The 13,991-nt window shown below is 40.8% G+C and overlaps 1 protein-coding gene across 1 annotated transcript in view; it reads left to right on the top strand.

Annotated features, from left to right (window-relative positions):
* Positions 1-896: 896 nt before the first annotated feature.
* Positions 897-13,991, top strand: part of LOC149286617 (kinesin-like protein KIF15-A) — a 29,440-nt gene continuing 16,345 nt past the window's right edge. The window contains exons 1-11 of the mRNA XM_089493842.1: positions 897-915; positions 2,604-2,646; positions 3,356-3,542; positions 5,184-5,260; positions 7,666-7,703; positions 7,933-8,030; positions 8,226-8,405; positions 11,102-11,311; positions 12,457-12,582; positions 13,022-13,144; positions 13,691-13,814. Coding sequence (XP_089349968.1) covers positions 897-915; positions 2,604-2,646; positions 3,356-3,542; positions 5,184-5,260; positions 7,666-7,703; positions 7,933-8,030; positions 8,226-8,405; positions 11,102-11,311; positions 12,457-12,582; positions 13,022-13,144; positions 13,691-13,814 — 1,225 coding nt within the window. The remainder of the gene's footprint in view (positions 916-2,603; positions 2,647-3,355; positions 3,543-5,183; positions 5,261-7,665; positions 7,704-7,932; positions 8,031-8,225; positions 8,406-11,101; positions 11,312-12,456; positions 12,583-13,021; positions 13,145-13,690; positions 13,815-13,991) is intronic.

Raw genomic sequence — 13,991 nt, 5'->3', positions numbered from 1 at the left:
TAAAAGCACAAATCCACGTTCTATAACCACCACCCTACAATACGCAGTAAACATATACCTGTCAAATCATAGATGTATTTATGGCATGCATATATAATGAAAACATCCTTCAGAGATAACCTTTGCTAATACTCCGCTTGGCACTGTGGATAAATGAAATGTGCAAGGAAACATGATCCTTATTTATTTCCATGGCAACGTGCAAATCACAATAAATAGGAGCAGCGCAGATTTACAGAATAAGTAGCTCGATCAAGTAATCATACATTTTAGACCGTTAGTTCATTTAAGCAGTGTCCTGTCACCTTTTTGTTTTGTCAAACCCAAACTACATGTTACATAGTATATCCGGTTTGCCCATTGTACAGCGCCACAGACTATGATGACACTATAAAATCAATATATAACTGAGTGAATAAACGGGGTATTCTAACTAAGCGGTTCCTGTGAGGATGTTTAGTATTAACCTTCGCAAAATGAATGATTCGAGACAGGAACTGGTCACTTTTCCATTAACAGAAAGAAAAGAAAGATAGCGTTAACACACGTATTGTACCTGCTCTGTAAATGCAGCTTGGATACCCATAATCCTCTGCGTAAACGCTAATACCGCCCAAGCAAACAATGGTAGACGGTAGCCCTCTGGAGACAATTCTCTTGTAAAGCGATTTGCACTCATCAGAAAACCAAAATCTCTCTCGGCTTCATAGCTTCTGCCGTCTCGTTGGATGCGATCGGCTCTGACATGAGTGGCGTCATCGAGTGGGCGTGTTTGTGCCGCAAAGCGCCAAATTTGAAGTTCCGCCATTTTGGCTGTGGAGGTCGCTGCCGAATATTAGAAAGGGGTTTATTTTGTTTTTCTTAAGGAACCCAGCGAACCTGGAAAGACCAGGAAGATGGCACCGGGAACTAAGGGTACTATTTATTTATACCGTCGCTGGAGCCCCCTCTGTATATATGCTTATTACGGCCCAGTACTCGGTGGTCCTTTGGCTTAGTCCTTTAAATTCCAGCCCCTGTGCCAAGTCACCTCAGCCTCCCCTATAACTCAGTAACTCCTGGGAAGACTATTCTAGGTGGCTGTAGTATTTGTTGAATTGGTTCCATGTATAATTAGTAAATCCCATCTCTATTAGTCCCTGTGGCATTATGTACCCCTTCATCAGTGACAGTGTCCACATTCATCAGTGGGCTGTGTTCAATGCTTCATATTGTAGGCAAAAAAAGAGAGAAATCTGAAAATATTCAAATAAAAGACATCACGCTGTTAGAAGTCACCGGTTCTGTATGTCGTCTTGTTATGTTATATGTTATGTCCTGCCTACCTTTTGTACAGCGCTGCGGAATCTGATGGCGCTATATAAAACAGTAAATAATAATTACGTACAGGGAATGGCAGGCTTGAATGACATTTTGACACATGTGGCATATGTGATTTTCTAACAAATACTGCCTTTTTAATTTCATTGCTAATTCTTTTTGAGGTAAGTATGTGCGATATATAGTATATGCATTTTTCTGTTACACGTTTTAGTAGCAAGCCATTTATTTGTCGTTATAGTCTATAAAAGCAAATCGGTGCTTATTTTGACAGAGCTTAGTCAGATGTCACAATTCTTGTCACAATTTCACATGTTTTAAATAGTATTTTTAATTATTTTACAACAATGAAACACATCAACATATAACTAACCTATGGAAAACAGATTTCGACGCCAAACAGACCAACAATGTTTACTTATTTGCCAAATAAACGCCAGCCGATGTAAACACTTTTTAGGAATATTTTGTTAAATTAAGCCAGGGAATTACATATAATAGAGGGTTATTTTTTTTTACTGGGGTGTCCAAGGAGAATCAATACTACAGGATTGCTTGTAACCAATGGCCACTCTTAATTATTAAAGCGTTATTATAAACGCAGCTTCTATGTTGACTTTTTCTATCCCCGTTTTCCTTACAAAATGAAGTTCCCGAGCCTCCCTGCGACTTTTTTTGCTTATTTTGTGTGATCTGGTCTGTTCAGCAGGTAAGGTGTCTGCCGGAGGTACAGGACAGCACTAAATCTGGCTTTCGACCCGATTTCTTGGCGAGCGTAATAGGAGCGCAGAAACTTGTTGCGTGACTAAGGTCATAAAGGACGCACCGAGTATGCTGAATGTGTAGCATATCTAAGTGAAAACCAGTGATCAGAAAAGTAACACATCTCACATCTTTGTAAAAAAAAAAATAAAAAAAAATGTATCACTGGGGACATCAGTGAGGCTGATACTTCAGCAAAAAAAAGAAGCGCTTCGTTCAGCAAACCGTTTACTTTTCCGGAAACACAATGCAGGACTGTTGAGGGGGCTTCACTTTTTAATTTGAATTTATATATATATATATATATATATATATATATATATATATATATATATATGTGTCTATGTCTAATGGAGTGAGTAGAAGTGATGGAGCTTTTCCTCAGTTTTCTACTTGTGCTCGCCCCCCAAATATTACCGCATTCAACTTCTTGATTCGCTAAGAAATCATCTTTGTGCATAAGCGTCATAATTAATATATATACGGTACAGTAAATGCGTTCTATCTTTTTGTCTTCCTAGGTGACCCATGTGATGTTACGCTACCTCTCTCTTCCCTGCCAAGGTAAAATAAGAGATGCTGTAGTATAAGCATTACAGTGACTTTTCAATGTGATGCGTAAAGAAAATAATCTGAACCATGTAGATGGAAGATGCAGACATGTACCCTGGGAATAGTTTGCACAGAGGCTAGAAGAAAAACATAGTTTTAAAATTACCATCTACTGTTGATGAGTTGTCAATATTACTTTTGATACTCCCAGCTGCACCGCATTTTGTATCCATGTTATGCTGACCTTTAGCATGGTGCATGAATGCCGATGAGTTGGTTCCGCCTGGTTATGGCATCTCATGTTTCCTAGCATTGTGATTATTATCTTTTATTTATATAGCGCCAAGCAACTTAGAGGTAAAAGGAAGCAGAGAGATAGGGCGGTAGTTAGTCAGACGAATGGGTGTCATTAGCGCTAGTGATCAATTACACTATGAAGATCTTGAAGAAGTTCAGGTGGCCATATAGTGCCAGCCCATTCTTCAGAAGGTTAGAATGTTTAGGAATTCAGATTTTTCTAAAATGGGAAGCTAGATTATAGCATCATCTGTTTTAGTTTAGAGAGAACTTTGAAGAGAATTGTTTAATACACAATTAATTTACCAGTTATCAATATTATTTATTACAGCTCCTATTCACGTGGAATATCAAAATGCCCTTGCAACACCAGCGCCCGACTACTGTACTCAATTCAGTTCACTAATACTTTCTGTTTCAACAGTGGTGAAGGGGACGCAATCAAAGTGTTTGTGAGGATTCGTCCTCCGGTAGAGGGGAGTGTAGCTGGTGGTGATGGGGATCAAAGCTTGTGTCTTTCTGCTCTGTCTCCCAATACCATCCGCTTGCATTCCAAACCGGAGCCAAGAATATTCACCTTTGATCATGTTGCCAATATGGATGCAACTCAGGTTTGTGCATTTGTTTAGTTGTGTTACTTAGACAATTGCCTGAATTGTTCTCCCTGTTAGACTTTTAGATCAGCCAATTAAGCATAAAATCTTTAATATTTTTAATACCAGATTTGCACCCACAATTTTTTCCAGGTGTGTTCAAAACATAGTTTCTTAGCATTCTCCTTCTTTCTTGTCTTTTAATGTAGTACCTTTCCTTACAACAGGCAGGGAGTCCAGAAGTATTTATAGTGTTAGCTATGTCCTTAGTTTCCCAACAGTAATGTTTAACTCCTTCATAATCAGACATGTACCAGGTACTTCAGGTCCACATCATTCCAAAGTGTCCTCATAAGACCAGCGACATACCTGGTACTTCATGGTTAAAAAATACAGCCGCGAACATGGGGCTACCGCTTTTTCTGTCCGCCTGGGCAGTGCAGCAACACATAGCCCCCAAAGTCTTTGATTACTCCTACAGGAGCGATCATACAGGCTCAACCACCGGTTTATCGGCAATCGTGTCCAGGCAGTCCAGCAACCATGAGAGGTAGCTCTCATGAGAACGATCATATGCAGTTAAGTGGCGATCAGGGCCCAGCTATTCCTTCTCCAGCCCTGATCCTCCCTTGCTTGTGGGGAACTAAATCACAGTCAATGCTGTGCTCCTATGGCTTGTAAGTCAAAGGTGCTTCTGGTCAATCGCTGTCCGTAAAGGCACTGCTGCAAATAAAGATGTTCAGATAGCTCCTGATCAAAAGGTGCTGGTGTGAAATCAGCTGTGTGGGACATGCTCCATTCATGTAAAGTGAGTGCTGCAACCTCAGTAAAGTGAAAAAAATGTATAAGTTATCCAGCGGTAGGCTGATTGCTGTGAATGGTGGTTCCTGGTCTAGGGGGCTACCTAGCACCAGAGGCAGTCCACAGGAACCACCATTAGCCCTACCAGTGCCATTCATGTAAAGTGAGTTCTGATCTTTTAGACAAAAAGTGTGCCAACTGATCTATAGCCTATGGCACTGAAAAAAGGCTGTCTGATCATGCAGGGGGACAGCCAGCCAACCCCCTCACCTGCAAATAAAATCAATAAAATCTACAAATAAAAATTAAACAAAAAATCAACAACTCTACTCTGTTCTTTAGTGCAAACATGGTAAAATACAAAAAGGTCCTGAAGAGGTTAAATATAACCTGCTGTCCAAAAATCTCCAAAGGCCTTTTAAGTTTCACTTTTGCTAGCAATGTCACTAGTAAATATATAGCTAAAACATGCACATTACCTGAACATTGACACCCAGGGTGTTGAGAGGAAAACACATAAATTCATGGTGATCAACATATCTCGCTATCGTCAGGTTTTCCCACAAAAGGGGTATTAGAAGATCCTTCATAACGCCAAGAGCAGATTAAATAGTGATCCAGGGATTAAGTTAAACCTTTTCCCCCTGTTTTTAAATCATTGCTATTGACCTGCGTACCGTAAAGCAGTGTTACCTTTTGCAGTCATCTGGACAAAAATTATGGTTATTATGTGACCTCAATAGGAGCATTATGATTTGATTTCTTAGGTATTTTGAGGTATATAGGTGTATTTGTTTTGTATAATTGGTTTGTGTTTGACCCCTGTCATATTTTTTTTTTTTTTATTATTTTATTTAGGAATCTGTGTTTTCAAGCGTGGCAAAAAACATTGTTGAGTCATGCATGAATGGTTACAATGGCACCATATTTGCCTAGTAAGTAAACCAACTGTTTTTTAGCAGACTTACTGGATAACAACTCTGACAGATGTGTGAACAATGGAATATATATTCATGTGTGCATTGAAGTCTCCCAAAATTAAGCCAACATCGATATAAATTTTAAAAAAATCTTTACCGTTTTGTGTTACTAAGAAGATGAAGTTTTTATCATTTTCTATTTGTTTGCTTTTTTTTTTATGTTCATCTGTTACCAAATTTAAATGACCATTTCCATAATCTAGTTTATTTGTTAAGGATTTTATATCCAGCTATTTTCATTACAAATTTTCACTTTATGAATCTAGATGTTAACAAATCACAATCTAAGGAATTAAAGTATATGTGAAAATTGAAAAGTGACTTATTTAACATTTAGATTTTAAGAGGAGAGTCACGCATCAGCCTAAAATTATAATCATTTTGTTCTGTTCTGGATGAAGGTTGTAGGGTATATAAGTTGTTAATAATGTAGAAATAGTCTAAGATCCTTGGTGTACCAAAATATTGTAGAAAGTATTTCCCATTAACCCTTTATCATATGATAAATGTACTATGACATGTTTACCAATGGCCATATACGAATCAACGTCGTACCAGTGCCCACAGACAGTGGTCATTGGATGCACAAAGCACACGCTTGCTATTAACCCCTTGATGACAATTGCCGGTCCGGGCACGTCACAGAAAAACAAGTCGTTTACGACAAATGACGTGCCAGGACCGTCATTTGTTAAAACGGGTGAAAAAAGTCGATCCGTGTCTGGCCCCTCCCCGGGGCGTCAACTTCCGCCATACATTGTATGGCGGCGGACGCCCATTTTAAAAGCGTTTAGGAGGCGATCAACGATCACCTCCTAAACTTAAATGGTGTCGCTGGAATGCCTCGATCAGGAGGGGGAACCTTCCAGTTGAAAAAAAAATTGTAAATTTTTTTTTAAAAAGGCAACAAAAATAAAATATATATATATATATATAATATATTTTTGTGAGCAAGTCCTAAAATTAGCACATTAGCTTAAAACAATTCTCGCATGGAAAGAGTTAAAATACTGGCATATTAAATTCCCATGGGGTGTCTACTTTAAAAAAAAAAATGTATGCTTTGATGGGGTAAATTGAATTGGCCGGGGGGGGGGGGGGTGGCCACACATCTAATTTCCAATTAGAAAAATGCGCACGTACCAAATGTGGCCTTTTAGTTCCCCCAAAAAATGACCAACCCATGCATGTGGGATATCACTGTGCTCAGGAGATGTTGCTGAACACATATTGGGGTGTTGTGTGACAGCGGCATATACCAGGAGCTGTAAATTCATACATAAAGTAGGTGTGTGGGGGAAAAATACACACAAAAGAATACTACTGCAAACTTTGAAAAAAATCTGGTGGTAAAATGTGTGCATGCAAAGAGTTAAAATACCAGCATTTAAAATACCCTGGTGTGTCTAGTTTTCAAAAATATATGGTTTTGTTGGCACACTGAAATGGCCCGGCTCAAAGATGTACCAAATAGGGCATGGGCAGTGGATCCCCAAATGCCAAAGTTCAACATTGAAAATGCGCATGCCCCAAATGTGGCCCTTTTGCCCCCAAACAGCCAGGCAAAATCATTCATGTGAGGTATCGCTGTACTCAGGAGATGTTGCCGAACACATATTGGGGTTTTTTATGATAGTGACATATACCAGAATCTGTTTATTCATACCTGAAGTAAAATGTGTGTGAAAAAAACAAATGCAAAAAAATGACTACCACAAAGTTTGACAAAGGCTGATGGTAGAATTAGTGCTTGGAAAGGGTTAAAATACTAGCATTTGGAATACCCTGGGCTGTCTAGTTTTCAAAAATATATGACTTGATGGGGTAAATTGCATTGGCCGGCTTCAAAGATACCCGAAATGGCACATGGGGGGAAGAATTACCAGATTTGGAAAAAATGGCTTTGAAATAGCAAAACGCTACCTGTACTTATTGCCCCATAATGTGTAGAAAAAAGCATAAAAACATTGGGTATTTCTAAACTCAGGACAAATAGTAGAATCTATTTAGCAGGTTTTGTCATTACCTTTTATAGATGAGTAAAAGATTTTTCAATTAAAATTCAATTTTTTTCTAAATTTTTCACCATATTTTATACTTTTTTTAATAGTAAATAATATGATACAATCAAAACAATGTCATCTAAAGAAAGCCCTTCTTGTCCTGAAAAAAACAATATCTAATGTGTGTGGGTTCAGTAAACGGGAAAGAAGAAAATTACAGCTAAACACGAGCAGCGCAGAAATGTTAAAACGGCCATTGTCACGAAGGGTACAAAAAGTAAAATCAGCCTTTGTCACGAAGGGGTTAAATGAATATCAGTAAGACTAATGTGTTTCTTTGTATTGTTTTCTTTTCAGTGGTCAGACTGGCTCAGGAAAAACTTTTACAATGCTGGGTAGGTAAATATGTAGAAATCATAGTTTACTTTATAATATCAATTTAGTTATTTTCTGTGAAGTTGTTCATTTTGTTCCAAAGATACTTTAAATGTTTTTACTGAGCCACTTTACAACATTTTACATTTCATTCCAAGTAAAATTACTTTTTTAAATGTCAACCTTACGTTCTTTTTTTGTGTCATGCTGTATTTGTACAATATTTTTTTTTGCTTTTTCTGTTTTTAGGCCCTTCTGAGTCTGACAACTTCACACACAATCTCAGGGGAGTCATTCCTCGAAGCTTTGAATATTTATTTTTTCTAATCAATCGTGAAAAAGAGAAGGTAATTGAAAAAATCCCTATATAATAAGTATTTTTATTCCTCCACCCCACGGCAACCCACAGATGTATCTCCCACTGCTGTAAACCCTCTATGATTTGTAACCGGTTTATCCACTGGCCGACGCTTTCTGTTGTCTTGTCACAACGAAAAAGCAATTTTATTTTAATTTTTATTTTTTTTTTACTTGTTTTCCAGGCCGGAGATGGTAAAAGTTTTTTGTGCAAGTGCGCGTTTATTGAGATCTACAATGAGCAGATATTTGACTTATTGGATCCAGCTTCAGCAGGGCTCCTACTCAGAGAACATATCAAAAAGGGTGTTTTTGTTGTTGGAGCGGTGGAGCAAGTCGTCACCTCTGCCGCAGAGGCATATCAGGTAAAAAAAAAAAGAAAAGAAAATGCATAGCAGTACAGAGAGATCAGACAACACAGTGAGATTATTTTCATACAGCTGAGAAAAAGGAAAAATTATTATTGAGGAAAATTAACATTGTTGTATTCCTACAGATTGTCCTGAAAATAATATTTAGACTAGGGCTGAAACAACTAATCGATAATAATCGATTATGAAAATCGTTGGCAACGAATTTCATCATCGATTAATCTAATCGATTTTTATCGATTATAAAAAGAGGGGTTTTTTTTCAGAGCAAATGCTCTGAAAAACTCCTCTCCTTATAATAATCCGATCTCAGAGATCGGATTATAACACCGGAATCCAGATCCCCCGCAACGCTGCAGGAGACCTGGATTCCCCTCACTGTCGGCCGGTCTCTCACTTCCCTCTCTCTCCCCGGGTAGAGAGGCAGAGCGGGGTATGGGAGGGGGGAGGAGTCAGAAGGGTGTATGGGAGCCACCCTCCCATACACCACTGTGGCTCCTCCCCCCAGAGAGGATGATTTTCTGTCAGCCTGTGAGTGTCCGTTACTGCACTTCACTTACACTGTGGCTTCTATGAAGCTGCAGTGAAAGTCCTTGTCTAGTGAAGATCCGTTGCTGACAGGAGGCAGAGTGGAGTATGGGAGGGGGAGGAGGCAGAGTGGAGTATAGGAGGGGGAGGAGCCAGAGTGGAGTATGGGAGGGGGAGGGGCCAGAGATGTATGGGAGAGGGGAGGAGCCAGAGTGGTGTATGGGAGGGGGGAGGAGGCAAAGTGATGTATGGGAAGGGGAGGAGGCAGAGTGGAGTATGGGAGGGGGGAGGAGGCAGAGTGGAGTATGGGAGGGGGAGGAGGCAGAGTGGAGTATGGGAGGGAGAGGAGGCAGAGTGGAGTATGGGAGGGAGAGGAGGCAGAGTGGTGTATGGGAGGGAGAGGAGGCAGAGTGGTGTATGGGAGGGGGAGGAGGCAGAGTGGTGTATGGGAGGGGGAGGAGGCAGAGTGGTGTATGGGAGGGGGAGGAGGCAGAGTGGTGTATGGGAGGGGGAGGAGCCAGAGTGGTGTATAGGAGGGGAGGAGCCAGAGTGGAGTATAGGAGGGGGGGGAGCCAGAGTGGAGTATAGGAGGGGGAGGAGCCAGAGTGGAGTATAGGAGGGGAGGAGCCGGAGTGGAGTATGGGAGGGGGAGGGGCCAGAGTTGTATGGGAGAGGGGAGGGGCCAGAGTGGTGTATGGGAGGGGGGAGGAGGCAAAGTGATGTATGGGAGGGGGAGGAGCCAAAGTGATGTATGGGAGGGGAGGAGCCAAAGTGATGTATGGGAGGGGGAGGAGGCAGAGTGGAGTATGGGAGGGGGAGGAGGCAGAGTGGAGTATGGGAGGGGGAGGAGGCAGAGTGGTGTATGGGAGGGGGAGGAGCCAGAGTAGTGTATGGGAGGGGGAGGAGGCAGAGTGGCGTATGGGAGGGGGAGGAGGCAGAGTGGCGTATGGGAGGGGGAGGAGGCAGAGTGGCGTATGGGAAGGGGAGGAGGCAGAGTGGCGTATGGGAAGGGGAGGAGGCAGAGTGGCGTATGGGAAGGGGAGGAGGCAGAGTGGAGTATGGGAGGGGGGGAGCCAGAGTGGTGTATGGGAGGGGGGGGAGCCAGAGTGGTGTATGGGAGGGGGAGGAGGCAGAGTGGTGTATGGGAGGGGGAGGAGGCAGAGTGGTGTATGGGAGGGGGAGGAGCCAGAGTGGTGTATGGGAGGGGAGGAGGCAGAGTGGTGTATGAGAGGGGGGAGGAGGCAGAGTGGCGTATGGGAGGGGGAGGCGGCAGAGTGGCGTATGGGAGGGGGAGGCGGCAGAGTGGTGCATGGGAGGGGGAGGAGCCAGAGTGGTGCATGGGAGGGGGAGGAGCCAGAGTGGTGCATGGGAGGGGGAGGAGCCAGAGTGGTGCATGTGAGGGGGAGGAGCCAGAGTGGTGTATGGGAGGGGGAGGAGCCAGAGTTGTGTATGGGTGAGTTATAGTGGTGTATGGGGGGTATTATGAATTTCAGGGAATATAGGGGGTATAAGGCATATCGATATTAGGCGTATCAGGGGGTCATAAAACATCTGGGGGTAAAAGGTATATCGGGGCTCAGTTGCATATCACTGGCATATAAGGAGTATAAGGCATATCAGGGGCACAGTGGCATATCAGGGGCACAGTGGAATCTGGCATATAAGAGGTATAAGGCATATATGGGGGCAGAGTGGCAAGCTGGGGGTCTGATGTGCATAACCGGGGGCAGTTTGGTAAATAAAAAAAATTTAAATAAGGCTTTTTTTCCTCATAGTTTTTATTAAATATGAAAAATAGTTAACATATGAATTAATATTTACTAATAACTTTGTATTAAAACCTAGTTTGAGAAACACTGTGTTTGGGTTCTTGTAGCTTTTATTATTATGTCAGTAAAATAAGAAGGTGAATAGAGAGAGGCCATTGCAATAAAGAGATGAAAGTGTAAATTGTACGTTTTTTATTACATTATTTTAAATTTAAAAAAATAGCATTTTTTTATCCGATTAATCGAAAAAATAATCGGCCAACTAATCGATTATTAAAATAATCGTTAGTTGCAGCCCTAATTTAGACTATTTTTAAACTCCAGACATGGGAGTTAATTGCACCTACTGTGTAATAGAATTCCCCTGAATTATTCGTTTTCCCATTTTCCTAGGTTCTGTCTATGGGCTGGCGAAACAGACGTGTAGCTTCCACCTCAATGAACAGAGAATCATCCAGGTCCCATGCTGTCTTTACAGTTACCATTGAATCTATGGAAAAGATCAATGAGATAGTCAATATCCGATCCTCCCAGCTTAACCTGGTGGATTTGGCAGGTTCTGAGAGGCAGAAGGATACACACACCGAAGGAGTCAGATTGAAGGTAAGGAACAAAATGCACATTCAGTGTCTTACCAACAGCACAGTCTCTTCCCAGGAATAGTGCAAACTGGTTCATAAACTATTCACTGTCAAAGTAGGGTGTAATTAATATTGTTCAATTGAAACTGAAATATTAATGTTACTTGGTGATCAGTTTATTTCTCATATAGAAGAGTCCACAAAGCTGCTTTAGAGTTTTGCTCTTTGACACTTCAGCTGATGTCACTAATGGTAACATCTGACATGCCTGTGATGAGTAGCCCCCTCATATCACTTTTTACAAGGCTATCCTGCCCCCAATGGACCCATCCAGAGTCAAGGTCTTTTTTTTTTTTATTCGGAAGGTCATTTGGGGGGCATTCCCAAAAGGGGAAGATCCCTTCTGGGCTCTCCTTTTATTGAAGAAATTATAAAAAAAAATAAAAAAATAAGTTAGGACGATCATAGAGGTGCAGAAAATGTCCCTGTAATACACTACTGTGGTAACCACAGCTTCCCCTATACCCTTGCAGTATTGTATATGAGTAATGAGCATCAATCTCATTCTCTAAACTGTCACTGTCTCGCACCCCAACTCCCATCAGCCGGTAACTGCTGCTACTGACAAGTTAAAATGGTGTCAACACACTAATATATCTATTGCTTGTCCCCTCCCCTTGTAACTGCTGATTGGCCAGAGTGAAGAAAGGGAAAAACTCCCACAGGTTGTTGGCCCATCAATCACAGCCATAACAATCAATCAGACCATCGCCCTTCTTTTGTTTTGGCTACCTATTCTTGATATGTACTGTCCCACACACACAGTCTCTTCCTCTTTAACTCATCAAGGAGTGCCAAAAACAGCTTGCGGTGGCGACCATTCGTGGCAACGAATCCTAAGGAAGAGTCGGCACTTTTGCAATCTGTTGTCGTTAGTTTCTCGGAGATCACCTTTTGTTTTCGTTGAGTAGTACAAACGCATGAAACGTGCAATTTTCAGTAAATAAAATTTGCACGAAAATGAATGCGCAAGTCAATTATAAATGTATTGGCACATTTCTCTCCCTAAAAGAAGCAACGTTCCCTCCTACAAACCTTTTTTTTTCTCTTCTCTATGGTTTTGAGTATGTTAAAAATTGATTTAATATATTTTTTTCTTCTGTATAGGAGGCAGGCAGCATAAACCGCTCACTGAGCTGCCTTGGTCAGGTGATCACTGCATTGGTTGATGTCGCTAATGGCAAACAGAGGCATATATGTTACAGAGACTCAAAGCTGACTTTCTTATTGCGGGTAATTTCTTCTCTATTTTTGTTTTGATTTCTCAGTTTATATTTGTTTGCATATGCTATATGTTGAAACACAGCTGTTGAGGTGTATGATCTGAAAGGGAGCTACAAGTGATCTCTTACATAGGCAGTTGTATAATAAAATACTTTTTCCACCTGATTTACCAATTTTGCCATTTTTTTTCCTGCAAAAATAATTTGCTACCTGTAGCAAAATAGGCTTAATATTTATCCTTGAGTAATATTTGTAACGTATTTATATAATATACTATATTGTTTGCTTTTGACCAGCTTTGCTGATGGTAAAATGCAGCTGCTTTGGAGGAGAGTGCAATTATTGTAGGCAATTGCTTGCTGTAAGACAACTGATTGCAAGGACATTTTCTGTTTTATTTTGCATGTTTCCAGACTACTTTTATTGAACATGTTTCTCTCAACCACAGGATTCTCTTGGTGGAAATGCAAAAACCTTCATAATAGCAAATGTACACCCTGGATCCAAGTGCTTTGGGGAAACTTTATCTACTTTGCAGTTTGCACAACGGGCCAAATTAATTAAAAATAAGGTAACACTTGACATTACAATGGGAGAATATTAGCCTATGATTAGAGAGAAATTTGTATATGGAAGCTCATTTTGAACATTCATAGACTGACCATTAAGTTATTCTATTTGGAAAGCAACCATATTACCAGACCATCTGATAAGCCGCCTGTTCTTTGTGTACATTTTTCAATGTCGAGGAGAGAACCAAATACCACTGAACGTTGTTAGGTTTTCTGCATCCATTAACGCCGACAGACGCAACCAGCCTGTTTACTTTTATACCCCACACAATGTCTCTAATGTATAGGGAATAAGCCAACAAACCAAATACATTCATCCATTGGCAATCCTGTTTTGCCAACTGATTACAAATGACTTTAGCCAACCAGGGATAAGAGCTCAAGGATCACCAACATCTACAGCAATGGTCCTTATCAGTTCTTCAACCTTTATTGCAAATGAACGTGTGTTACTGGTTCATCTGAAACTCCTTACGTTTACCTCTGTACTATTTAGATCAAATGTACAGTGGAGTTAATTCAGACTTTTACTTGAACTTCCCTAGGCCGTAGTAAACGAAGACACTCAGGGGAATGTGAATCAACTACAAGCAGAGGTCAAGAAGCTGAAAGAGCAGCTTTCTCAGCTTCTTTCTGGACAGATGCCACATGATATTTCTATTGCCAGAGGTGAGAGGGTTAATGAAAAGCATATCCTAACGTCTGCACGTGTGGATGACATGATAATGCTACCCCTTGGCTGTCACTGCATGAATAATTTGTTATAGCTGGAAATTTCAGCTTACAATAAATTGGCATTTTGTTTAACTTTTTATCTATTTTAAAACAGTCCTAATATTTTATTTA

Source organism: Sceloporus occidentalis, unplaced genomic scaffold (assembly GCF_023333645.1).
Source record: "Sceloporus occidentalis isolate IW3139 unplaced genomic scaffold, rSceOcc1.0.p SCAF_67, whole genome shotgun sequence".
Taxonomy (NCBI): domain Eukaryota; kingdom Metazoa; phylum Chordata; class Lepidosauria; order Squamata; family Phrynosomatidae; genus Sceloporus; species Sceloporus occidentalis.
This window is presented reverse-complemented; position numbering and strand designations above follow the sequence as displayed.